Here is a 27,297-nt window from a genome sequence, read left to right as displayed (position 1 = left end):
TTGGGGTCTCCATACTGATTGCGCCACGTTGCGCGTTGAGTGAAGTGAATGTTTCAGGCTCTATTTATGCCATCAGTTGCTAATGGTCTCGAGAGATTCCTTCGTTGGCAGTAATGCGGATTGGTCGCACCATTTACCCGGGGCCCGCGCAAACGACGAGGGCGCCGGGAAGTGGCCGGTGTCGTTTTTTTGTTGCGGGTACTCTTTTCTATCAGCGCATGCTTTCGATTCATGTCACTTCGCTGTGTCACGGTGCGGTGGGCTCGGTGCGCTCTATTGACGAGTGATTGAAGCCCGTTACAGCCGTGCAGCGGGGTATTGATTTTAAATTATGAAAATGGGTCCCATAATCTCAACGGTAAGTTGAGAATCTTCATTGAAAATAGAGTTGGTTTTGCAATGCTTTAAATAAGTGTTATATCATGTCAAGTGAGCTTTTCACACCGCTACCAGCACACAGTGGCGCTTCGGGAAGGCTGCTTGGTGTACATGGTATTGTAAACGGTTGGTTGCTTAATTTATCTGGCAACCACCACCACGCACCTTATGCAAATTAGCGCAAGATAAAACGGGAATCACATTGAACGGGTCCGGGATGTGATGAGCTGTTGTCACACGACGTTCACTGTAGGCGTGCCGGTGCGATAACCATGTCCTCAGCGCTAAGCCTCGCAGAGCGGCAAGCCTGGCAAGCTAATCACGGAACGGGTCGCAGTGTCTGCTTTGTGGGGGTTTGTAATTAAAACACATTCTCCAGAGACATTCGGCAGCAGCAGCCGCAGCAGCCGCAGCCGCAGCAGCAACAACGATCCGTTTCCGCCGTACAGTGTGAACATGAAGATGAATGAAGATTACCTTTCCTGTACAATTTTGTGTGTGCGCGGGTTTGTGCCGGTTTTCCACGAATTTGTGTAATAATGTTCCGGTGAACAAAGCAATGGTTAAGAATGGTGCTGGTGCGGTGATACTGATTGTTAAACCTTTGCAGCAGGGGAATTCACATTTCATAGAAGCGTAGATCTATACAGTCTATTTATAGCATACAATAATTAATTTCAAAGTTATTGTAAAATTGGGAAGTAAAATATAATATGCTCGCCGATACACAATAGGATGTACAAATACAATACGTACTAATGAGCTTAGTGTATTGCATTATAGTTTCAAAATACATTCCTTGGGAAATAACATGCTTGCTTCAGTTATGATAGGGTCATAAGCAATTTCATACACATACACATACACTTTGATGCATAGTATCAACGACGAAACATTCAATTGTTCCTGTAAATAAGCTATTACAGGGTTTTCCATGATTTATTGGTCAATTCCCATGATTTTTTGGTTAGTTCCCATCAAGTTTTGGTGGGTTCCCATAGATTTTTGGTTCATTCCCATAATTTATTGGTATTTTCCAATTGAATATCAATACAACTGGACCAAAAAATTCTGGGAAACGGCCAAAATATCGTGGGAACGCACCAAAAAAATATGGGAACCCACCAAAAATTGATGGGAACCAACCAATAAACCGTGGGAAACCCTGTATTAGCCATGAATATTATAAAACACCATGCGCCTCCATTGCATTGATGAAATAATTATTCGTATGCATGTATAATAGATATTATAATGAAACAAAAACAAATCAATTCAATCACGAAATTCCATTCTTGTGCACGGAAATCGATTTGTAGTACTCATTTTGGAGTGATTTATGAATTTCCATTTTTATTCCTTAATTTTCCGATGGAGCCGCCCAGTACTTTTCAGAAAAAAAATTTGTTTATTCTATTCTCCAAACGCTCATCAAACGCTCTGTCACCGATTGCACCATTTACAATCAGCGATTCATCAAACTATTCTCTCGAATCCTAAATCGAATGGTACCAGCTGCGGCGGGTTTCGATTCGCCACAGTACTCAATCAATCAAAGCCCATACCAGCCCGGCACCATATAGCACCAGGCACACGCAAATCGCACTGCAAAATGTATGTTTATATCCAATCCAATAAGCCTCAAGCACCTTTGTTTCCAATTGCGAATCCAATGCGTCGCAATGACGAGTTTTTTGTTGTTGTCTGTCGTGCGCCCCCACAAACAAAACGACCGAAGCCGAAGGAAGGGGTGTGTGGCGAAGGAAATAAATACTGAATGAGGGAATAAGTCTGTTTTGAATCCCGAATTTTTTACCATCACCACCAGCAGTTCACATGGAAGTTAGATGGTATCGTCGACAATAAGAACGCACCAGAATGAGACGAAGGAGAAGAAAAATAAGATACGACCCTACTTTTTTGCCACTCCTGCTTAGCCTGTCAGCCTTCCGTCAGCTTTCTTATTCCCTGAACGCTGGCACAAGCGTTTCCACCCGTTCGAGGAGCAAGATATTCATGAAATCAATTTTCCTTGATCTTTCCGCCCCCATCACACTGCTACGGGGGGTTGGTTGTACGGGATGGGTGATGAAATCTTTCGCCCGGTTTTTTTCTTTTCCGGTGGAATGTCGACGAATTATTCAGGGAGAGTTTCGATTTATATGCAGCACGGAAAAGGCAGTATAGACGGGTGTAAAGGTGTCAGATTGTAAATTGACAACTAGTGCATAAAGGTAGAGAGGTAGAGAGAGAGAGAGAGAGAAAAAGTTTTGATTGTGGATGATACAAAATTTGAAATTTTGAAAATGTGTAAGACCCTTCTCAAAATGTGATTATCAGAAAAGAAAATCACAAAAGAATTGTTTTCAATTAATCGAGAAAAGGACTGTTCTTGCCGGGCAAACAGCACCAATTCATGTCGTATCTGTCTGTGAATAGAAAATTGGAAAAAAATCGTTCCCGTCCGTCTGTCTTGTGCCACAAAGTTATTGACTGGAATGGTAAAAATTCTACGATGATTGGCATAAATCGTGATGGAATGCTAGCTTTATCCGTGAAAGAGCAAGCAATAAATCACTCAACCCAGGCTGAATTGCCGGTGCTCTTCTAGGGTTTTGGGGTGGGCGAAGTGCTTTTCGTGTAGATGTCTAATTATGCTGATCCTATTCAGTAATTTCATCCCGATCGCGATTCGCCCGCAAAGGAATGTGTAGTGAAAGGAATGCTGTACCACTTGCTCTTTTGCTTGTCTTTCAAAAGTGATGGAGTGGTTGGTAGAGCTGATAGTAAAATTTACCGGTCTTATGCCAGATTATGGTAAATGTTAAAAAGTTTGTTATTTATTATTTATATTTATAATATTTTCATCACTTTTTATACATCTACTGAATCTCTTCACATATTTTTATGTGCGTATAAATTTGATTTTCGTTCTTGTGTGGTGAACGTTCCCTCATCTCCAGCACCGTAAAACGCCTTAACGCAAATCCTTACACCGTGAAACCGTGAAACAGCTATATCAGCATGAAACACACACACACACACAATCTAATTGTACCCATTTTGCCCGTGCGAGTTTTGATGGGCAGGAAATAAAAGGCTCGATGGTGCGCTTTGCTAGAATCGTTTGCCGCTCGCACGCTTCTCGACGACGACGGTTTCATGGTGCGAAGCACACCGATACCGATTCTTCCGGACATCCGGTACGCGTTTGATAAAAATAAGAAGAAGAAGAAGAAGAAGAAGAAACGAGGCGTGAAACGCGGAACGGCAAAGCACTGACCAAATGGTTGTTTGATTGCGAAGTTATTCTAGCATCCGTCCCATTTTTGTTTTTCGTTTCGTCTCCCAACACTTTGCTCTCAGCACAACGGAGAGACAACATAATGTGCTGTGCGTGGTGAGGTTAGATGCGAGAGGATTTTCCACAGAACGGTCTACGACTGTACCGTAAAGTCGTCCATGTCGTCGCTGTATGTGTGTGTGTGTGTGTTTTCTATCCATACACCAGGGATTTGAGCCGCAGCAAGGGAAGGAAGAGTTTGCTTCCCCACTTCCGGTTGGTGTAAAAGTTGGTGTTCACACACGAGCTCGGCTCGCATGGCCGTCGTGCGATATGAGCGTTGAGCAGCGTCTCGTGGTGGCAGCGTGTGCCTGTGTGCGTCATTCCGTCCAATCAAACAACCATCAGAAAGGTAGACAGGCGGATAAATGCATCCTAAAGACGGGTAGTAGCTGTTGTTCGTCCACACCATCCGCTAATCCGCCGTGGAGGAAAACAAAAAAACAACAAATCCACCACTAAAGTTAGTTCGGAACGATTATTGTCTGCACGGTTATAAATAGCCATCGCAGCAAAAACAATATAAGCGCACGGCTCACATTTCCACGTCTAATGGGAAAGGTTTAATGGTGGTGTGAATGAATACCCCCAACAGGGCTTTGAGATGAAAAATGCTCATGCACGCATGTTTTGTACGCAAAAAAAAGATAAATCAATTGATTCTGTACGGCCTTCCTGCCTGTCTGCCTGCCCGCCGAGAGCAAGTTTTCCACTATCCACGCAGCTACATATTAACTTCCGCAAACACTTTACTGCTACTACTATTGCGATGGGAAAAGTTCACCAATCAACTACCGGCAGTACCGCAGTGGCCTGTCCTGTTTCCTTCTGCTCCATCGACCCCCATCCCTTTCACTTAATGGCGCTAAAATAATCGATAATTTCAATTTTCTTCACTTTCAAATTAAATCCCCGCGGTTAGAATGTAAGAAAGACAGAGAGAGGCTGGCGACGGTGGTTTCGTTTCTCGGGCGGGGTTTATTTTTCAGATTTTTTGATCGTTCTTCGTTCTACCACAGTAAAGGAGGATTCTACACCTTTATCGGACAGGTAACGATGAGGCTCGAGTCGAGTCTAGTTAGGCCGGGACGTCCACCACCACCACCACCACCGAACTCTTGAGCTCGCTCTGTGGTCTGGAAAGCTGGAAAAGCGAGAGGAAGTTTTTCGCTACCACTCCTTAATATCTCGCAGCAATTTCTTGACTGCACGGGCGTTTACCTGAGTGGCGAGTGAAGAAGAGCCCTAGTGAAGGGAAAAATTGATCCAAATGGAACTGTTCGCGTGGAAGATGGGCTGAATTGTTATTGACTGTCTTTAATGCTGGCAGTTGCAAGCCGAGCAAATGGCAAATCGCCCGGCACATGTGGAGTGGAGTTTTGATGGTTTGAAATTGGTTCTATCGTTCGATTAAAATAGCTTGAACTTTTAATTAACTGCATGCGTTGTGGAAATAGGGCAGCGAAAGCAAAAAGACGAACTATTTTTGCAATACTTTACTTCGTTTATTGGTATTTATTTAATGCAATAATCTGTAAACTTGTACGGTAAAATGACCAAAAAATAAATCGATAAAAAAATCAGTTTTTTGTATGGAATTTGACAGTTGGAGGCTGAAATCATGTAAACACTCCATACAAAACCACACATACAACAAGTCTGCAATGTTCAGTCTTGATTATTCTAGCCTCTAAGCTAGAATTAGATTCGAGTACCTGCTCGAAAAATGGCAAAACACGATGTTGTTTACATTTATCCCAAGGTGCATTAAAGAGATCTGGTGATGGAATCCAGAATCAAAGTGTATGTAGTCCAGGTGGTCTTATAGCATGTTTTTTATAACCAAATTTGAATATCACTTTTTGACAGGATGGGTGAAAGGTTGTGTTCAAACAAGCTTTCTGGAGGCTTGACGAATACACAAAATACTCTTAAAATCTTCATTGATAAGCAGAAGCGATAAAAATCAATCTTCTAAATACATACACCTTGGGATAAGCCCACCTGTATATTATACCCATTTAGGCGGCGCTCTGGGACCAATAGAACGAGACATACAAACACGACTCTGTTTGATAGGTGCTCTGTCAGCTGTTCGATGTCTTACAGACCCGTCATGATGCACTGCAATACGCCTATCTTTTATTTTGAAAATGAAGCATTTTCATAGTTTAAATGAATAGCCATCTGCAGGGGGAAATTCAACAAATAATTTACTAATTATTCACATTAATAATAACATAAAAATCATTCAAATTTAATATTGAAAAATGTTAACAAACGTCCATGCCAAAACACATACAGTGCATACACATGCACTGTGTACACATAATAGTTTTATACGTTTCAAACCTGTACATTTGAGGTTATAATTGATTGAGAAGCATTGCAAATATCATTGATAGCTATTTTAAATATGTTGCACGCAATTTTAAGAAGAAAAAGAGACAAATTACGTAAACAAACTTGAAAATGTCCCGAATTGAATTCTATCTACTGAAGCTTTTGACAGCCAAGGTACTTACAGCACAGGTGGGTATCGAACATCACAGACAGAATCAACTGACATGTTCGTCTCAAGGTTTGTCTTGTTTGTTTGTTTGTGTCTGACAATGCACCTCCATATATATGGGATTATATGGGTTTGTTCGAGTCGGATGTCGTATTCGATTGGTGCCAGAGCGCAGCCTTAGAAAACTGCTCGAAAACTGCTATACAGCTGACAGGCTGAAATTTCAGCCTACTAACTTAAAACGGAAAGGGCCCCAATAACTCTAAATCGACTGCAAATTGTACCTTTTCCCCAATATCAACAACAATTGATGCGATTGATATCCAAAACTAATATATTAATAAATGTTTGCTATCCCAAAAAGTTTTTGAAAACTAACTTAATTTACAGATTATCACCAGTGAGGCTATTAAATGTACAATGTACAATGTACATGTACATCGCTTCATTGAAGATTTAATAAAAAAGCTCTCCCCCCACCCCGCTCTTAACATTGCAAATCCCCTGAAACAGAGCGATTAATAAACTAACAACTTTCAAAGAATATTAGCAGCTTAAGCAGCAGCAGCAATCGGCCACTCAGCCGTGAATTGGTGAAGCTGGTTGCGAAATAAAACACAACACAAAGCGAAACACTCTTCGAGTAGGCAGGCTTGTTTTTTTCTCCTTTTTTTGTTTGTTAATTTGCATCCTCTCGCACATCATTTTGCAATCCCACGCAGCGTGAACCGGGGGAGGGCGCACAATATGCAAAGATCCAAACCAAATCCTGTAGACAGCAAAAAGAAGAAAAAAAAAACAGGAAATACTGGCACAACTCCCCCAGCAACCTGCTGCGTTGCTATGAGTGGTTGTCTTTTATCAAACGAAAAACAAAAATCCACCCATAACAATACACGTTTCCGGGCAGGCAGTTAAAGTTTTCCTAAAGCTACTGTGTACTGTGCTAGCCTCCGCCTTAGGTCCCGCGTGGGCAATGTGGATACAAAAAAGGAAACGAAAATGGAGAGCCTGGTTCAATGAAACAGTGCGTAAAAGAATTACACAATTACTGGGGGCGAGCTAATCATTTTAGCAAAAAAGGAACCGAAGAAACACATAAAAATGCTCCGAAAAAAAGGGAACGAACTCCGTTCTTGGGAATCGCTCTTCGGGCCGCTATCGGGTCGACTTTTTGATGGTGGGGGCCACAATTTCCAAGGTGGGTGTGGATTTAGTTTGACGGTAATAAGGGATGTAGGTAGGCATCGCTTTGCAACAAAATCGTTCCGAGGAAAGCGTAGAAGGAAGTGAAAGCTTTTTTTTGGTTTGTTTGTTTGTTACCTTTTGGAAAAGCTTCTCCCGGAGCTGTTTAACGATTCACCCGACACCACCACCGAAAGAGTGGCAGCGGTGGCGTTAATGGGCCCTTTTGCCCGGCGCAACGACCGGTGGCGTATTTACAGCGTAAGTCGCTCCGATCGCCGTGTATTTTTGTTCCGTGTGCTGGAATCTCTGCTTATCTTTACGACGGTTGTGTGAGGGCGGATGTGGTGCACTTTCTACAATCTCTGATAACACACACAGACAGACAGCTACATACATACACTCATGCCAACCACATCGACGTTATGTCGCCCTTCGACCGTGGGAATGCTGCTAGGATATGCGTACGCTACGTACATTTTCCTGTTGTTTCTGTGAGGGACTTACGCACAGGCTGGCAGAAAGGCAGGGTGAGAATGGGTGGTAATGGGTGGCTAAAAATACCGGCTGCCTCAAATCAAGTTAGCCGGTTGGTTGGTCGTTGAAAGTGGATATTTTCGGTGTGGTAAAGCTGGATGGTATTCCGTGTGGTCAAATTGCTCCGATCCTCCGTCTGACTTGTTAACCGCGCGAACAATAAACAAAAATGGTGAAAATTGGATTATGCGAAGAAGGGAGTGTTGTGTTTGAAAATGAATACTAAATATTTTGGCCATTCGTTTCGTCTGATTTCGCTTGGAATTCCGTAACGGCCAGACAGTAGTGGGGTGTCACGAAAGATATTCAAGATTCAAACATTGCAGTTCTTTTATTGTAAAGCTTCCCTTCCCTTTTACTTCAATTATGTTTCCACGAATCGGCCAAACGTCGTTAACTTTGCAGCAGCTACCAGTCCCACCAGTCAGTCCCACGTGCAGCGTAGTGACGCGCAACCTAACATATTACATGCTTGTTTTTTCCCCTTTATTAAATTTACAGTACATCAACGCGACGATGCAAAAAGCATCTCAAGAGCATAACCATGGGATCAAACGTGGAGCGAAAGGAACCGGGTTGTCATATATATATTTTATAAAATCGACACACGGTTCAAGTGCGAGACACCGGTACCTCGTTTTAGTGGTCTTTTTTCCCCTCAACACCGTTTCGTGGAATCGTTGTAAAGATGATGCTTTACAGCACACGCTGGATGGTGGTAACACTTGGCGTGTATCTTTTTTTTTATTTCCTTCGTTGCTGCCTTTATTGTACACACCAGCCTCTAATCGTTTTAGTAGGAGGGTGTTACTGTGCAGCTTGTTATGGTTTATATAACACCATTACCCGTTGCCGGTGGTGGTAAACTCGTTTCGCAACTTGTGCGTTTGGATGGTACTAAAGTGTGCGTGTGTGTGCTCAAGTGGACATGCACATTCGGTGAAATATTGAGAGCATTTTATTATTGTTTATTGCCAATTTAACTTTACAAGACAAAATGCTTAAAATCCCAAATTGTTCTGAAACATCAACACATGGAGAACGTGAGCTTTTTGTCATTTTCTTTTCATCTTAATATAAAATTAGAGTGAGATAATCTCATTATGAAATATTTCAGAGTTTTTATTTATTATCGTAGGAAAATGAAAATATTGCTCCATAATTTATTTCTTCCCGTTTGTATCACCACTTCTCCAGTTCATTGTTTTTTTTTTCTAATGACTTATAGTATTCCTGCGGCCAAGACAAAAACTCTGATCATTTTTGATGATGAATGATTCAACATTTCGATCCTCACATGTCCTCGAGCTTAAATGGTTCTTGTTACGAGTACGTGAACTATTCTTGATATGATCTTGATACTTAATATGACCCCTACCAGACTTTAAATTACTCCCAAATCTGTACAGGTCCTATAACTAATTCCTAATCTCTCCTGGATAAGTTCCAAATCTATACCGGACACGGAACTTATCCCGAACCTAGTCTTGAAGCTTCTTCCGAGCCCGATTCCATAGCATATCCTGAAACTTATCCCAATCCTTTATTTTTCCTGAAATAGGTTCCCAAACCCAAACCCCCTCATAGTTTTTTAGGTCCCGAGACAATTTTACAACTCATCTTGAACCCATACCGGCAATCGAACGTATTCCTAACCCAGTTTTTAAAATACTTCCGAGCCCAAATCCATAAACTGTCATGTATCGTATTCCTTTAATACTTTAATTTTTCTGAAATAGGTTCCCAAACTCATGCATGAAACTGCTGCCATAGCTTTTTAGGTCCCGGGACAATCTTCAAACTGATCCTGAACCCATACCGGTCATGGAACTTATCCTTTGCCTATATTGATCCTGGAACTGATCGTGAATCCATAACAGTCGTTAAACTGAACATTAAACCATAACCAACTATTTATGAACCAAAACTGGTCCAGAAACTGATCCAGAAACTATTCAGGTCTTGGAACAGATTATGAAGATCTTGTCCTGAACCAAGTCCTAGATTAGTATTGAAATTCATCCTGAACACATACAACTGATAATGCCCCTGACCCTAAATCGTTCTAGGAACTGATCCCTCACCCATAACAGCCTTGGAATTGTTCCTGAACCCAACTCACTTCATTACAAAACTTGAAAGATTCCTAATAATATAAAGCAATACCCAGAACTATTGCACATAGTTGGATTGTTTGTAAATCAAATATTTGTATTTGTTAAATAATAGCAACTTTTGAGACGTTTTTCACGAAACAAATAACCTCCACGCGAACCACACGTGGCAAAACATGTCAGCTAAAACCGTCCCCTGCAACATAACAAAACTTCTACCCACAAACTGATGAAGTGGAAAAGCGATGGTAAAAGCGAAAAATAAAAACGGAGAAAGTCAATGAGCAGAAAGCAGAAACTCACCGTTGGCGTCCTTTGCCTCGAGCCCTTCCGCTTCCTGCACGATCACGGTGAGCACGATGATTTTGGGCTTCTCCTCGGTGGCGGCATGCAGCAGCCGGTAGTGCCGGTCGGCCGACACGTTGAACACGCGCTGCGCCTGAAGGTACATCTCCTCTTTGTAGTGTGCAAACTGTGCCGGGCGCCGGCAGCGATAAGCAACGACCGCGGACCGGCGCGATGAACAGCAGCGACGGGGAAGAAGGAAAGAGTGAGAGAGAAAGAATGGAGATGAATGAAACGGAGCGTTCGGTTGTGATTTTTATGTGCCGTATGTGATGCATCTGGGTAGCTTTTCCCCCCATTCTCTGCTTTTCCGCGCGCTTAAAGAAAAGCAACACACTGTAAATCTATGGCGAATCTAAACTACAAGGCATTAAGAGAAACGTGAGCAGAAACACTACTGTTGTTGGTTGGGATTAAGCTCGGTGTGTGTGTGTGTGTGCGATACATACAAGCAAGAGTGAAGGATTGAATGCACTGTGCTGGAAGGAATTTTGCCGGTGAGGTTCGTGTATGGTAAGCTGGATTTGGAGCTGTATTCCTTGCTGCATCGCTAGTGCTGCGAGCGCTACTTTAAATTGCTTCGCTGAAATTTTAAATAATTTCCGTTCTTTGGGAAGGCGAAAAAAAAACCTACGAAAAGCCACAAAAGTTGCGAAAAGTTGTGAGCAAAAATGTAAGAAAATGCCGATCATATCCAAAATCCTCCCTCCCTCGCCCATGCATGCATGCAAATATCGACGGAACTCCTGAAACGCCCGCAAACGCACTCACACAAACACACACGTCCATGCAGTCTCTCTCTCTCTCCTTCCCCTATAATGTTGATTTTCTAACGAGCTTTTCCATTTCGTTTTTCCAATCCACTGAGCCCGCAGCCAAGCCCCCCGCGGGCATTTCGGAACGTTGCGGATCGTGACGATGGGACCATGGTGTGTCACATGGTGGCATCAGATTTTTCGTTCCATTGTGTAAGGAAAGGTTGGAAAGGTGGAAACAACCAGGCAGGCAAATCTCCCAAAAAGTTGCTCGACCAAACAGTGGAGGAAGTTTGTGCTCCAGCATGGGTTTTAGCAAACGGCGAACGGAATAAGGGATTCCGTTCGTTCGTTCGTTCGTTCGATACGAGTTCGAGCCATCTTGTGGTGTAGTGGTGGTGGCATATGGACGTATAGAGAGAGAAAGCGCTTACGGGGGAAGTTACGGTACGCAGGTCGGTGAAGATGAAGCTCTTTTGTTGGTGAAATGATGCTGATCCTGTTTTTCCCTCCCACCGGAGCAGTGGAGAAGAGGATTGCACAAAATGCGACCGGGTACAGGTAGCAAACCCGACACAAACAAGAAATAACAACGAATTGATGGTTTAACGGTTGCTCAAATTTAATATCGCAGCCGTACACGCGGGTACGTGTTTACACGTGCGAGTACGAGCTTGGTGAAGTGTTTGCTTTATTTTGATTGCAGAGAGGACTGCGCCTAACTTGGTACGGTAGTGTTGTTTTACTGAAATGTTTTACTGCAGTGTAGTGTGGAAGGTAGACAGCAGCGTATGTTTTGTGTTTGGGAATTTGTGACTCAAATTTCATTACAATTTGAAGGTATAATTCAGAACGAAAGGTTTGAAATGGTTCTTATTTGTACAGTTTTTGGAGGCTTAAAGTTAGATTTAAATAAAAATATGAATCATACTTTGTTTAACATCTGTTTGTTACTGGATTTATCTAATGATTTTTACAATGTTTTCAAAGGTGGCATCATTTTCTCAACATTATTCTTGAAATATATTTTAATGCTTTTCTCTTATTGTCGTTATAAACAATATCAATATAGGGTAAACGTGACTATAGTGGTGGTAGTACCAATAGTGGTGGTATTGCACTAAAATGCGTTTCCATACGATAAATTAAAAGTAATTAAGTTATTTATGTTAGTGTGAAATGTTCTCTGGGGTTTAAAGTTTAATGGGGCCATTCCGTTTCTTAGTGACCGAAAAATCCATTATTTTGTGAAATGTGGCAACATTTTTCCCAAATTCTTAGGATTTCATAACGAAACTCATATTTTTGTTAACGTTCTAAATGACCACATAATAACGCAATTATTAGTTTTTTAACATAGCTGTTTTGAAATTTTATTGCTTTATTGAAATTCATTGCCTTTTGACCATATTTACGTATTTTTAAGTGTTTATTACCATAGTGCCATTGAAGGTACACAAAACAGGCATGTTCCTATAGTGGTTATAGCTATGAAATCAATAAAAACAGGTAATTTTAGATTTTTTTCGAGGATATTTTTGACACGTAATACTGTTTTCACTAAAATAAATAACAGAAATGAGTTTTCTGTAAGTAATTTACCAAACCAAGACTAAGATTTGCTTTTCTGGCTGAGTGAAAAATCGACTTCAAAACAAGCAATCTCTTCCGGGAGTGAGTTGACGACAGGTGTTATAAATTACTTCGGCAATATTTTCCATCAACATCAACATCTATACATCAACATATATACATCAACCAAATTCATACATTTTTTACGATCAAATTATGTAAGTAATCGAGATTATGGCAGTATAATCCTTGCTATTTATTCGTGTTTGAGGTATCTTTGTTTAACCACCACTATAGGAACACAATACGACGGCTATAGAAACCATACCAACATTATAGGTACAGCGAAGCAGTCACAAAAATATGTATTTTTTCGTAAATTTGATTTGTTTCATGGTAAAAATGGTTGTGATTGGGAAAATAAAACATATTCCAATTGCTATGTGTTAAAATATTAATAAGTGTTCCTTTCTGACACTTTAAATCCATTAAAATAATCTGTACCACTACAAATTGTACCACTATTGATACATTCCTACTAATCCTACTTTTTGATAAAATAACATAATATTTTGTCTCTTTTTTAAATGTCGTCCTTATAGTTGGCTCATTGGTAAATACCATTAAAAACGCTGAACAAAGCCACCTGCCAACTGGTAGGTGTAGTTTGCGTCATCGTAACATTCCACCCGACTTTGTTTTTGCTCTTTCTATCTCTTGCTCCATCTCTCTCTCACAGTCGCTCAGCATTCATTCACAAACAAAGACCCCCCAAAAACACGGCACGCCACAGTAGGACTGAAGTTGACAAGAGCAGTACCTACACATCCATTCACCGGTACGGTTAACAGCCCGGTCTAGCGTACACACACACGCACACACAGCCAGCGAGCCCAGTGTCAGTTTGCGGTTAAAACCATTTTTCGCTGGAATCGAAACCACATGGCAAATGGCTAGAAGCCCGTGTGCTTCGGTCTTTCCGCACTTGGTGACGCAAATCGAAAATCCCACGCTACTTAAACACCAGCGGCGGGTTGAATGAACATTACTTCCTCGACTGCTTCCGCTGTGCCGGCAGATCACCGCCCGTCGTTTGGCCAATCTCCCCGGACCCGGATCCGGACCATCGTCGTACGCCGTCGTCATCGTTTTGCGTGCTCGAGATGATTTTTGGCGAGCGGCGCTTTATGGTATTTGGTTGAGTTTGCTTTTGTTTTTGTGTGTATTTTTTTCTTGGGAGCGCTTGGTTGAACGGTAAAGAACGGTAGCGGTTTTGCAAAGAAAATTCACCCGAACGCCTACACCGGTCACCACACACGCTCTGGTGGTGATGGTGATCTACTCGAGAAAATGGAGCCAAGCCCGACCCGACGGGCGCGCCGACACTCTCCATCCGGATTTGTTTGTCTGTATGATTAAGATTTTGTGCGACTTTGAGGTTGAATGGGCGATGAGAGCAGGTGTGTGTGTGTGTGTGGATAGCAACAGATATTTTCGGACTCAGAATGTGTTGCTTGTGTTTTCTTCGGGGTGTACGGGGAATGAGGGTTTAATGCCACAAACCAAAGAAAAAATCCTAACCGTGATCGAATTTCAAAATAAGCTCTTTGGATTTAACGTTCAGCGCTCGTTCCCTGATCCTTATTTTGCGTTTCGTTTAACCGGTCGGAAACATACTATTACTGAGAGCATGAAACAATAACGGCTCATTTCCTATCGATGTGTGAAATGTGGCGCATAACGAGAAAGGCTTTTTTTATAAAAAGACACACTTTAAACAAAACATTCCATTAGAAATAGCTTTCAGTCATCTGGGCACTATAAAGAAAATACTATTTTCTCCCTACAAAAGATAACATTTTTCAACTCTTATACACTTCTTTCCAATCACAGCTACCTCCTTTATGGATCCATTTTTCCACCAGCCCAAAAGTAAAGGCACAGTTGGTGGAGCTGCTGCTACTGATGCTGCTGACAGCTAGCCCGATCGCTTCTCCCGATGGATGGGCTGTCTTTCGATGCACACCTTTCAATTACGAGCTAGTGAATGGGGGATTGAACGAACTGAGCGAAATGACGTGCACCATAGCGTAGACCTTTGCTCGTAGCCAAAGTGACCAGCTGAGATTCCATCACACCGAACGACGCCATGCAGCACAGCGGTGATAGTCGTTCCAATGAAAAGGTTTTCTTTTGGTGGATTGATTTTGTTTTTATTTCTAGGAGTAAAAAAAAACACCTCTGCGTATGCGGGGGGTTCTGTGTAGGAAGAGAGCACGCATTGTCGCTGCAGACGTCCGTTTTATGCTTCCTTTGTAACCTGCAACTGTACCTGCAGGGATTGGTTTTCATGCTAAGCTGTAAAACTCATTTCCCGTGTCTTGTGTGTGTGGGGTGGTGTTTGTGTGTGTTTTTTTTTGTCTATAGCATTTAATCGATTTGCATGGATGGATGGGCGAAAGATTGAAGGACAAAGGAGTGTGAAACCATGTCACTGATGGAAAACGGGTGAAATTAATATTTTTTTTTCCAGGGTGGTAAATATGATGGAAATGTGTTGAAACGAATTGAATCAACGATAACTACAGCTCAAATACTATTCACTACAAATCTACTACAATTTAGGATTTTTTTACCGTATTGTACTTTTTTGCAAGCAAATATTATACATAATTTGTTAAATGATTTGATTTGCGAACTAGAAATATGTAAATTGCACGAGCTTTAAAGCAATGCCAATCGAAACAAATACTCGGAAAAAAACACATTGCACACAAACCAAACGATATGGAAGGATATCATATTTACTTTAAGACGCTTCTTTAAGTGATGGTGTTTATTTAAAGTGTTCCAGTGCCGTTTGGTGAGGACGTTTAGTTCGCACAGTTTAGTTCGCACCGTTGTTGGATGGAAAATGACGATTTTGTTTTGTTTTTCGAAGGGAGCCAAATTGTTCGCATTTTGTGAGGCGTTTAAGCAGAGTTTCCATACAAACCAACGAACGACAGCGATTGTTTTTATTTAGTTTCATTTCGTTCAGGACGGTTGGTGCATAAACATACGTGCGTGCAGTTGACGGTAGAGCGGTAGAGTTGTTAAGAGTGTTTGCAGATAGGTAGGGAGGGCATCGAAAGATAGAGAGAAAGAGAAAGAGTTTAGTAGAGCAGATAGTAGATAGGTTAGTGTGTGAGATTGAAGAGAAAGAGAAGTACACATAAGAGAGAGAGACAGCGACAGTGTAATATTAATTGATGAAATAATGTGTAGGACAAAAAGTTCTGTGAAACAATAGGTAAATCATTATTAAATTTAGAAAATATGAAAAAAAAATGAAATAAAAAAGAAGAGATAAGACAAATAAAACAATTCAACATAAAAACAAATAAAGAAAGAGAAAGAAAGAAATAATACAATAAATAATTTTAGCATTTTTTACCCTTTAATGCAAAACACACCAAAATGGACATAGTAAATGTGATAATTGTGGGTTGAACAAAAGGAGGCACAAGGGACATAACAACCAAAAACACAGACACATACAAGGGTGTAACGTGATGGTGAGTAGGATTGTTCGTACGGCAACTTGCTACATTGGTGTGTTGGATATGTAAAACCATCCGAATGCAGATTCGCTGTGAACATGTGGGTCACAACAGATAGCCAGGGCTTGTTTTGCATTACCATACTCATTAGAGAGTCCGAAAATCTCGTTGAGGGAATCTTAAATGGCTGTGCATTTATGTCGCGCTCTTTTGCAGAGAGCTTAGAGTTAGAAAAGCTACCAGTACAGAACACAATGCCTTCCAAGGTGAAGAGTAAAGAAATTTCGGTACAATAAAAGTGTATGTGCTGTTTAGGAGAAATGGTTGGAAAGTAAAATTCGAGAATCTAGCTATAGACAAAAGTTGCACACTCAGCACATCTAGTGGCATCTTCACAACGTGCCACCGATGTGCAAAACTCGTCAAGCCTGCAATAGCCAAAATGACACAAGTGTTTCGCATAAAACCACACCCATGAACCAATTTTTCTAAAAATATAACGTGTACGTGTCTGTGTGTCGGTGTGTCTGTCAAACGCCCGTCACTCCAGCAATTCCTGGAAACCACCTGAACCACTGTCCGCCTACACACAACCCTACCCTACCTGTCCACCCGGTGCCGGTGCGCCGACCGTATTTGCAATCGCGTACAGCACGTCCAGGTAGAGATGCTCCTTCTGCTCCGACCGCTCGATGTCGTCCTCCAGCAGCCGGTCGTTGTCATTCTCCGGCAGTATTTCGGCCCGCGTCTCCACCGCCCGCACCGCGGACATGCGCCGGTTTTCGCTCTTCCACGACAGGGCAGTGAAGCTTTCGAAGTAGGAACCATCATTTTCCTGCACACTGTGTAAGCGCAGAAAGCAGAGAGAAGAAAATGGGGAGCAAAAAAAAGAAGAAAAGGGCACATTAGTACGCAACTGCTAGAACACTGACACTTTCTGATAGCCAGCCGAACCGTTGCTGGCGCGGGACTATGGGGGTTGAGATAGAACGTGGGGTTGCGGAACGATTATTACGGGATGGAGATAAAACAGAAACAGAAACAGCCGTTTGCCATTGTACACGCACAATACACATCAACGAATATACCGAAAGAAAAAGGCGTCAACACATCGAGTCAAAGGTGCCACATCATCATCATCAATATCATTATCGTCAGTACCATCGGCAATCGATTCGGAATCGCACAGTTTTCCCCGCTCACAATTGGTACGGGAATATTTCTTGGAAGAAAGGGGAGCTTTTTGCCTGGGTGCGGGGAATTTAGTCGAGGATAGGCGATGGAAGGGATATTAAGGTAAGGTTGCGTGAGGTATAGTGAACAGCAGTAGCTACATGCAAAGGGCTGTGGTGATTGAACGGGAGGTGAGATTGGTGTGTAAACATACGGACTGGTGAAGGTGTGTACATGGATGGTCTTGACCACAGAACGAATCCAACTATCCAATGAATGAACATTGAAAAACGTGTCATCTAAGTAATACAAAACGATTGAAGAATATAATTTCCTTATTTTACAGATAACCGAAATTAAGATCTAGACAGCTCCCCAAATAATGCTTTTTATTCCTTCGTTTACGTAAAATTTCCTAATTGAGTTTTACCCACCGTGAGGGTAAACCGTAGTTAAAAATTAAACTAACATCCCCTGTACAAATGAACCCTCCTGGTCCCGCACTATCTAGCATAACCTTAGCACGTCGCAACTATCGCTTCTGATCTCTTGATTAAAATCTAGGTTAAATGTGGTTCTGTCTTTGCTCAACAACATTACATAACCTGCCCTTGATTAGATCAGTGCAGTGGCAAGCACCGCAAAAGAGAGCACATGCAAACGTAAAACAACGTCTGAAGATGGACACAGTTAGACAAAAGACAGAAGCGAACAAAAAAAAATGTAGCTGCTCCCAACCACTTCCCTTCTCCGGACTCTCCACTTCCATCTCCTGATGGGGATTAATACTTGGTCTGACGTTTGATAAGAAGCACCATGCCACGGTAGAATATTCTGACCACGTCTTAGTCGTGGTCCATTTTCTGCGCTTTAGCTATTCATGAGCGATTATTGCTTTGGTGTATTCTTTCTTTCGTTCTATTTCTCTCTCTCTCTCTCTCTCTCTCTCTCTCTCTCTCTCTGTGATAAAACGGGCTTTCTTTAATCCTGTTTTGTGGTGCCATTTTTGGTACGATTCTACTTAAACGAGGTTTAAATACAGATTTGCATAAACAGTGAACATTGCCGCGGTGGCACTGTGAAATGGCACTGGTAGTTTAGACGTGCTGTTTTCTTTTTTTGTTGTATGCTGACACTGAAATGTGCTTGCAATGAAGGCAACTAGAATAGACGGCAATCTTCCGACGGTTTGACAGTGGGAAAGAGAACGGCGACGGGTTTACTTGTTTCACCGACCGTTTTGTAAATCTACCATGGCCATGGCCCAGTGCGTCTATATAATTTTATGAAGTAAAGTTTTGCTATGAAAATAAGTCCCATCAAGCAAAACATCGTTCAAGACCTATCAAATAAGAAGGACTGTGGTCATGGAACGTTTCGTTTGCGAGGTGGGAGAAATAAAAAGTGACAGGGGCAGCCACAACCACAAAGTGCTAAACGGAAAAACATTAGCAGGAATGCTTCAAATTTTGAAATGCATAAAAAATTGATTGTTATTTACAAGAAGAGCGATAAATGAAAGAAGTACAGTACGAAAAAAGAAGTAGAAAATAGAACTAGAATGTAACATTAAGGGTGAAATCAAAATAAAAAATAACAGGAAACAAAATACTCATATAAAAGTAGAAAAAGATAACATTGAATCAATACAATGTAACAAGTAGCAATACCTGACACAAGAGCAAACTGAAGTAACAAATAGAAAAATATGTACAAAAAACATCTTTAACTGATCGACAAATAAATAGAATGAAAATAGTCAACTGACGCGATTAAGAACATGGAACAGGAATAAATTAAAAAGATAACAAAAACAAAAAAATACATCAAATATTACACAAATGTATTTGCTTCTGAAGAACATCAACTTTTTCAGACGTACACATTGACCATAACATCGAGAAGAGTGAATGATACATTGACAAAATATTAACGAGTTTATTAATAATATGGAAATAAATTGTTTCACGATAAATCACAGATGAACTGTTAACGAAATTCACCATCCTATACCGACCACCGCCTCCACACACAAATACACTCACACACACACACACACACATACAGACAAATATGAACACGAACCAAACGAACAGTATACACCAACAAACGGCCATCATGTGAAACAAAACTCCGAAAGCTCAACAACGAGTGACGTTAGTGTACGTGTGCCGCTGTGTGTCTGATGAACATCAAGTGCTTGCGTACAGGAAACATGATTGGAAAATGGGGAAAGTAGCAACACGGTAAGATAAACAGAGAGGCTGAGAAGAAGAGAGAGAGAGAGAGAGAAAGAGAAAGAGAGAAAGATTGTGAATGTGGAAGAGATAGCACACGCAGCAGTAAACAGTCAGCACAACGGTAGAGGTAGAGGAAATAGTAACAGTAGTGGATAAGTGGTAGTATTAGCAACAGTTGCAGTAGTAGTAGTGGTAGTAGTAGTAGTAGTAGCAATAGTAGCAGAAGTGGTAGCAGCAGACAGTACAAGTGGAGAAAGTGTTTGCATAAATCGTTACCTATTGTTATTCGCACTCACGACACTATTATAGGGTGGGTTCATTTTGTCGAAGCGATACACTATTTCCGTCACTCCTTGCTCGTTTGGACCGTGCGAGGAGAAACATTCTTCCGCCACCGGTTGCACCATTATCATAGGGGCCCGCGACGGATAGCTGGAGCCGTGCGCATTCATTATGTGAGTGAGTGTGTTTGTTGGATGCGGATGTGGGTCATTTTTATTTTAGGGGATTTTTAAAAGGAATTTGATGTGTAGACAGGAACATGGCGGAAGTTAGCGATTAAAAATGGATGTCAACCAACCGCATAAGCATATGGTACAGGCGGTTCAATGTGTGTTTGTTTGTGTGTTGATGATAAAGGCAGGATAGAGAGCCAGAACAAAACATGCCAAAAAAACGTGACAGAGGGAAATCAGCACAATGGATTACAAGTTTCACGAGGAGAGAATTAAGAGCATTAGGTTAGAAGAAAGAAAGAGAGAGAGAGAGAAAGAGAGAAAGAAAAACGGTGTCATAGATTAGTTTTATTTTACAGCTTTCGTGAACAGCCTGCCTGCCTGAAATGTACTGTGAAAGTGTTGGTGGAAGTTACATGACGTGGACATAGCAATCAATACAAATAGAGCGAAGCATTTTGTAGGTGTTGGTATAATAACAAATTCCGTTTTAAACCAGTTCTTAGCGTATTATTAACCATTCTATTATATTCCATTACATTCTGTTTTGTTTACTGTCGATGTTGACACATTTACCTTCATTCTTCGACTTATCATCAGGATGTAATACACGTCAAAACATGTGAACAACAAAACCCAAGGCCTACCCTGTTATTAGTACTCTGTATCATCCACCAGCTTACATAAGAGAGCCCCCAAAAAAAAACCCCCAAAATCCCAACAATCTGCAATGTTTGTACAATTGTTCTTCAACTTTACCTCGGAGAGCAATTGCAGCCCCTAATGAAGGACCTTACGAAAAAGAGGGAAATGGCCCGCCGTGCAGGAGGAATGGAAAACAATGTTGCCAGCATGTCGCGAACGAGATAATGGATGGCGGCAAAATTAATTGTTCGTCTGTGCGCTTGATGGCTGGAAATGTCGATGAGTGTACGAAAATGACGCACTGGCGCGGTGTTTCCTGCCTCCGCACGGCATAGAGCTAAGCCAAAAAAGAGAGAGAGAGAGAGCGACACACACAAAGCCGGAATGGTGGAGGAAAAGTCGAATGGGAAAATAAACGTTTTCATTACCCTGGCCCGACTGTGCCAACGGGGCAATATGTTTCCATACCCGCGGACCGGCGGTGGCTCACCCTAATGACCAGCAGCTCTCACGACCGGTGGGGTAGATGGAAACGGGGGCGACACACCGGAATGGGGTCATGACGGGGGCACAGCGAGCGGGCGAGACTATAACAGCACAACAGGTCGCAAGTCGGTCGGATTACCCACTCGGGTTCGGTGTCGAGGTCGGGCTTGGCAACAGGTTTTCGCCGGAAGTGTTTTGGCCCGCTGCCAAAGCCACTGACTCGTCGAAGCGAGCTTAACATACCAAACCATTCACACACACACACACATATACATTCACACACACACGAAACAAAGATCGATGGACTGCAAACCGATGCAAAGGCGGGGTAGCGAATGGGAAAGAGCATACGCGGGAGACGTGCAGACATACGATGTTTGATGAATGGTTTTGCAGTAAACGTCATGTCCTGCCTTCTTAAAAGGTCCACAAAAGCAGCATATGTTGCGGTTCGTTTGGTACGGTTTGTTTTTTTTTTGTTACTGTTTGCATACTGCCAGGCGCTTGTTATGCTTGTTTTTATTTTGTGCCGCGCGAGTCATCCCACGAGCGGTGTACTGAGTGTACTGTGGCAACAAAACGGGCCAAAAACGGGCACAGTGCACTTTCGCCGCGTGGTGTGATTCCGGAGAATGCATTAGGAGTTTATGGGTTTTGGGTGAGTTAATTTATGATGCTATGGTGAGGCGGGCTTTTAGCGCACATTTAGGTGTTGTGCTTGCACATACGAAACATGCAGTAAGTAGGTAAGAGCTGCAACAACGACAGCATTTTGTTTGCATTGGAACGGTTGTTTAGTGGAATTTATATTAAAAGTTAGGCAACACTGTTAGAGTTGCTCATTGTACCGTTACTGCAAGTAAACGTTGGTTGAGGTATCAACCACAGCAGGAGCAGACAACCGATGGGGCTGCTACTAAGCGATGACTCATAATATCCGCAACAAACACACACCCTTGAATGAGTTTCCCTTCGCAAACTCCACCACAGGGGGTTAAATTGGAACGGAAATGTGTAGGAAATGGAAGACATTATTGACTACCATCCCCCAAAAAAGGGTTCGTGTGTTTGTTTTGTCCATTCACCATCGTGCGCATTAGCAATGGGGAATGGGGTACACATACACGTCATCGGTTCTTCAAACTTGAAGCGGAAAGCTTTCCGATAATGGCATGAGCGATGAGAGTCGGAAACAAGCGCCCGATGCCTTTGGTAACGATAAACTTAACTTCCGCCACTGAGCGCCCGTACGGGTGCTGCCAACGGTTGTTACAACTGGTACTGGTTGCTCTTTATCATGTAAGAAAGGGTTTGTATGCCATAAACTCTTGCGTACAGACTAAAATTAAACGTTACAGTAAAGATGTTTGTTTTATTTCCAGCGTAAAGCGTAAATTATTCAAACCACTTAAGTAAACACATGCCGAATGGCTCTATAAATAAAATATTCACTCTCAGCAGGGGCGTGCATTTGCTTAGGACTGTTTAAACATCCGTTTGTTGAAAGCGTGGCGGGTTAAACCACGTGTCTTGCGTTCTAGGGGGCAGCGGGGCAAAGGTGGAGTTTTTTTTGGCGGTACTAAGAAAGCACGTGGTTCGTTCATGCTAGTTTTTTTGTTGATAAAATCAATGTACATGCGGACATTCTGTTGCCGTGAATGAAAATAGAATGTGCACTGTCAGGGGCAGTGAGGCAAGGCCATAAAATAAATCTACGTTTCAGGGTAGCGGACGGGAAAACAAAGATCTAAACTTAATTATATTATGAAAACAATGACTGTGCGTTGCTTGGTACTAAGCTGTTGGTGAAAAGGGGAATTACTTTTTATATCGCCATAAAAAATGGAGCAAAAAATAGCCCCAACGGGCTGTAGTTAGTTCCACACGACCACGATGCATTGACGAGACCTAAGCCTATGCCCTCTCCTCCACACGCCTTCCCGTTTACTTTTTTCTATTCAGCACCCTACTCGACCGTGTTGCACTGCCCGCCTTGTAATCCAAGGCACACCCCATTTAGCAATGCGAACAATCGACCGGAACGAAATGGATCGAAACGGAACGAAATGAATCGACGAACGGATTTCGAACGCAACTGGAACGCCCTTCCCGAGAAGCAAGTGCACCGACCGACCATGGGGTTGATGAAAAGCTGTCCCTTCGATCGGCACTTACACGGCCTGCCCGATGCCCCAGGTTCCCACCGCCGCCGCCACAAAGTCACGGACACTGTGAAAGTGTATCGGGCTATTATTCTCGGTATTATCCCTGTGTTAGTTCTTTGTTACGGTTGGGCTGCTTCGGGCGAGCAGCTTGTGCCGGGGGTATAGGGTTTTACGGTACGGTCAAAAAGGGGACTCAGCGTCGCCGGTGGTGACGGGGGGGGGGGGGGGGAGAGAAAGGCAACCTAATACACCGGTAAGTACTACCCATCCTTACCGCTACCATTTCCGCCTCAATCATTACTGCTGACTCGCTTCCCGGCACCATCAGCTTCAGCTCCGGGTGGCTTACAAGCTCGACCGTAATTGTGAAACAATTATAAAATAACAATCCCAAGCCGAGCTGAAAGCGTTTTCCTTATTGTTTGTGCTGGGTATTGGACGTGCTTCGTTTTTTTTTTGTTGTACTTCGTCTGTGTGTGCTGCTTTCACTGACGTCTTTGTCTTTGGCTGATGGTTAAAAAATAGCCTGCTTTACAGCGGGGTTTGCGGGTTGGTTGGGATTGAAAGGACTCCCTGGGTGTTGGTGTTGGGGAGGAACATGGACACGTACAAGCATTAACCATACGGGATATATGAGGTTGTTCTGGTGGGTGAGCGTTGATGACAGGCCAGGCTGTTACCACACACACACAGGCAGAGGCTTAACATTTACAGTGATGTAGGTTGAAAAAGGGGTTTTTGGGTTATATGATGTTTGTGACCCTCTTGCTGAAAAACACCGTCCCGTCGGATGAGCTTCATGTCAGGTTTTGAAGTAGTCACGTTCATTAAATAAATGACACATGTTAAGTACTTCATACACTTTTCACAACAGATGGCGCTACTAGTTAATAAGACTGTTTTTATATTTTCTATATATTAGAAGCCTTATCCATGTATTAAAGGCTGTTGAAGATTTAACTTGAACTTCAATCTTAAATTTGTACCATGAATAGAACCACTGTGATATATTGTCATAATTTTAAGCATACGTTCCTCGTTCCAGGCTCGTCTTGTTTCCCCTCACCGAAAGTTACAGTTTATGTCGGTGGTAGTTTACAAAACCAAAAGCTTCATTTATCTCCTGACACCCACATCCATCGTTGAGTCCACAGTTTCCGGGTACAGTTTTTATTACATTATCCTCGCGCTGTTCACACACGCACACACACACTGAAGGGACGCCAGGTTGGAGGACAGTCGCCGGCTTGTGTTTGCCCCACGGGTGTGAGTCAGCTGTAGCAGCCAACCCTCTGCTGCTGTTGGTCCCTTTATTGTGGTTTGTGAAAACTAATTATGAAAACCGTTGCAAAACCTGACTCCTTCCCCTCGCACCCACCCACCGTACTGTGGGTTTCACTTTCAATGGGCTGATTGCTGCAGCCGGGCAGGAAAGCGTTTTGTTTGTGAGCCGAATATTTCCGGACTGCCCGCGGCAATGGTGCACGCAGCCATCAGCACACACTCTGTGTGCCGGTAGGCGAAGGTGTATCTATTAACGGACGCGAACCGGCGAAGATGGAGATTAAAGAAATTAGTTTAATGAATTTTACACCGCCAGCCACGAAAGTGCTATTGGCCACAGGGTAGATTTACGGTGAGATGTTTCATCATCCTGATGCAAAGCCGTGGTTTGCGAATTACGCGTATGGCTTGGTTTTTGTCAAAAGTTTTTTGGGGATTTATTTTAATCACAAATACATCAAGTTCAGTCCATCAATGCTTTATTCGTTCACACATACATACGTGCTTTATACCTCTTAATCTCAATGGTTTTAGCTTCAAGAAATGCTATTCAGATTATTGAGCATTTAATAACGTTTTACGATGAACAATACAATCAATTCTTGCTGTACGAATTGTTTGTGTTTCTTAAACTGCGCACTACTCACTCAGTGACAAAATTCATGCTGGCTAAGTCCTTCGCATTCATCATCTTTATTGATTTAGATTTTCAAAATTGAAAGTTTTTTTGCCGCTTTTTAGTAGCTAAACGTTTTACACTTTATCAACGATAAAATATTACTCCCGTTCAATATTGCCATTAATCAAAGCGTACCATTCCTTTGTTATGACTTTCACGAAACAGCTGAACGCAATATTGCCAATCCAAACCTAGGAGGGGCCCGACCAAGCACCACAAAGCCACAATAAAGTCCCGTGAGCCAGCTTGCTGCCCCCTGTCAACTGGGAAAGCTTATGCTGGCGTATTATGCACGACAAGGGGTTCGGGTGCCGACCATAACTTAGGCCCAATTAGGTATATAAAAAAAGGGAACGTACCCAGGCCCGCACAAAATTAATGTCCGCTTGCGTTGGAGTGCAATCAGGAAATCTTAAGCAACTAATCGAACCTATAAGTAACCGCCATAAATTACCGCTAAGCTCGCTTAGCGTATTCCAAAATCTACTTAGAAAATCGAACAAATCGATTTATGGCCACGGGGTACCACTAAACAGGGTTGTAGGTTTTTTTTGGGGGTGTTGTTTCCTGTTTGAAATATTTTACCAACACGAAAGAGTGAGTAAGAGTGAGAGAAAGATGGGTTGTTTTGATTCCGCGGGCTTTTTAAACCTCTCCGGAAGGAATGGAGGTGGAGCAAGAGAGAGAGAGAAAAAATCAAACGATAAAAATACGTACACTGTAACACTGAGCCGAGGGAGAATGAGAAAGAGCGAGAGAGATAAAGAGAGTAAATTGGATTTGTAAGGATATTCATGACATAAATACGAAACAAAAACACCGCTCAGGATTGGAGCTAAACAAATCGCTTCCTCCCTACCCCTCTTCGGTGGGCCCTTGCCTGTGCCAACTCGAGCCGGAACCGGCTCGAAACGGAAGGTTGGATCAGGAAAAATGGAGAAAACAAAAAAACAAAACAAAAACACGCACACACTGTAACACACTGCAGTGGAGGAACTTACCCGGACGACGACTTAATTTCCACCTCGGGCCAGGACGGGCGCCGCTTCCACACGGAAAACGACGGCTTGTCCGGTGGGTTGGGATTGATCGGTGAGCTGCGGCCACGGAACGAACCCTGGCGGGGCGGCGGCACGAGCGCATCCAGCCCGCGGCCCGACGATTGGCGTCGTATTGGCGGTGTGCCCGGTGCGGCAAGCGTTGAAGGTGTTGCCACCTTGCCGTATCCTGTAGAAAAAAGGGTAAGGAAGAGAATGTGAAATGGCGAGGGCGAATAGGATTGATGAAAGCGGGCCGGGGTGAAATCTGATAAAATCGATGGTTCAACCCGATCGCCGACAGACTATTAGTTTGCCCCGTCTGCCATTGATTTCATTTCATTTCATTTCATTTCAAGTTTATTCAAATTGTCAGCCTGATGGTTTCACAATTCCTAAATCTAACTAATTCCTAACTTAACCTATCTAAATTCCTAATACTAAAGCGAACTTTTGAGCACATGAAAAACAGATATTAGAATAAAATACAAACGTAAGAAAAGAAGAGTGAATAATATTAGATATGATAGTCGGAAAAAAGAGGATGAGAAAAAAGAGGATAGGGAAGAGTATCAGGGAAAAGGATTATAAAGGATTATAAACGGGGGAGGGGAGGATCTGTGCTAGTATTAAAAGTGCGAACACACAGGAGAAGAGGCTCGTTGGAACCAAATGTGGTTTGTCGAGAAACCATGTTTAGTGCGCTACGTGCCCTTAAATTTCTGGAGGGTGCGTACAAGCCAATCTTCTCAAGGAGAGTGGGAGCATCAATAAGCCCATTGAGCATGCGTCCGATGAAAAGGACGCGCGCTTGGGAGCGTCTTACTTCCAGGGATTCCAGACCAAGTAA

General features: G+C 42.5%; 2 protein-coding genes across 3 annotated transcripts in view; one reads left to right on the top strand and one right to left on the bottom strand.

Annotated features, from left to right (window-relative positions):
- Positions 1-27,297, top strand: part of LOC120947541 (alpha-tubulin N-acetyltransferase) — a 600,156-nt gene that overhangs the window by 279,254 nt on the left and 293,605 nt on the right. The window lies entirely within an intron of this gene.
- Positions 1-27,297, bottom strand: part of LOC120947621 (BAI1-associated protein 3) — a 59,229-nt gene that overhangs the window by 19,101 nt on the left and 12,831 nt on the right. The window contains exons 2-5 of one of the 2 annotated variants that reach the window (XM_049607284.1): positions 26,412-26,637; positions 16,888-17,125; positions 15,550-15,561; positions 10,373-10,541 (exon numbers count right to left, since the gene is read on the bottom strand). In XM_049607284.1, coding sequence (XP_049463241.1) covers positions 10,373-10,541; positions 15,550-15,561; positions 16,888-17,125; positions 26,412-26,637 — 645 coding nt within the window. The remainder of the gene's footprint in view (positions 1-10,372; positions 10,542-15,549; positions 15,562-16,887; positions 17,126-26,411; positions 26,638-27,297) is intronic. The other variant, XM_049607285.1, reaches the window with a different exon arrangement.

This window comes from Anopheles coluzzii, chromosome 2 (genome assembly GCF_943734685.1).
Source record: "Anopheles coluzzii chromosome 2, AcolN3, whole genome shotgun sequence".
NCBI classification, from domain to species: Eukaryota; Metazoa; Arthropoda; class Insecta; order Diptera; family Culicidae; genus Anopheles; species Anopheles coluzzii.
The sequence above is the reverse complement of the archived record's forward strand: the minus strand, read 5'-3'. Positions and strand labels throughout refer to the sequence as shown.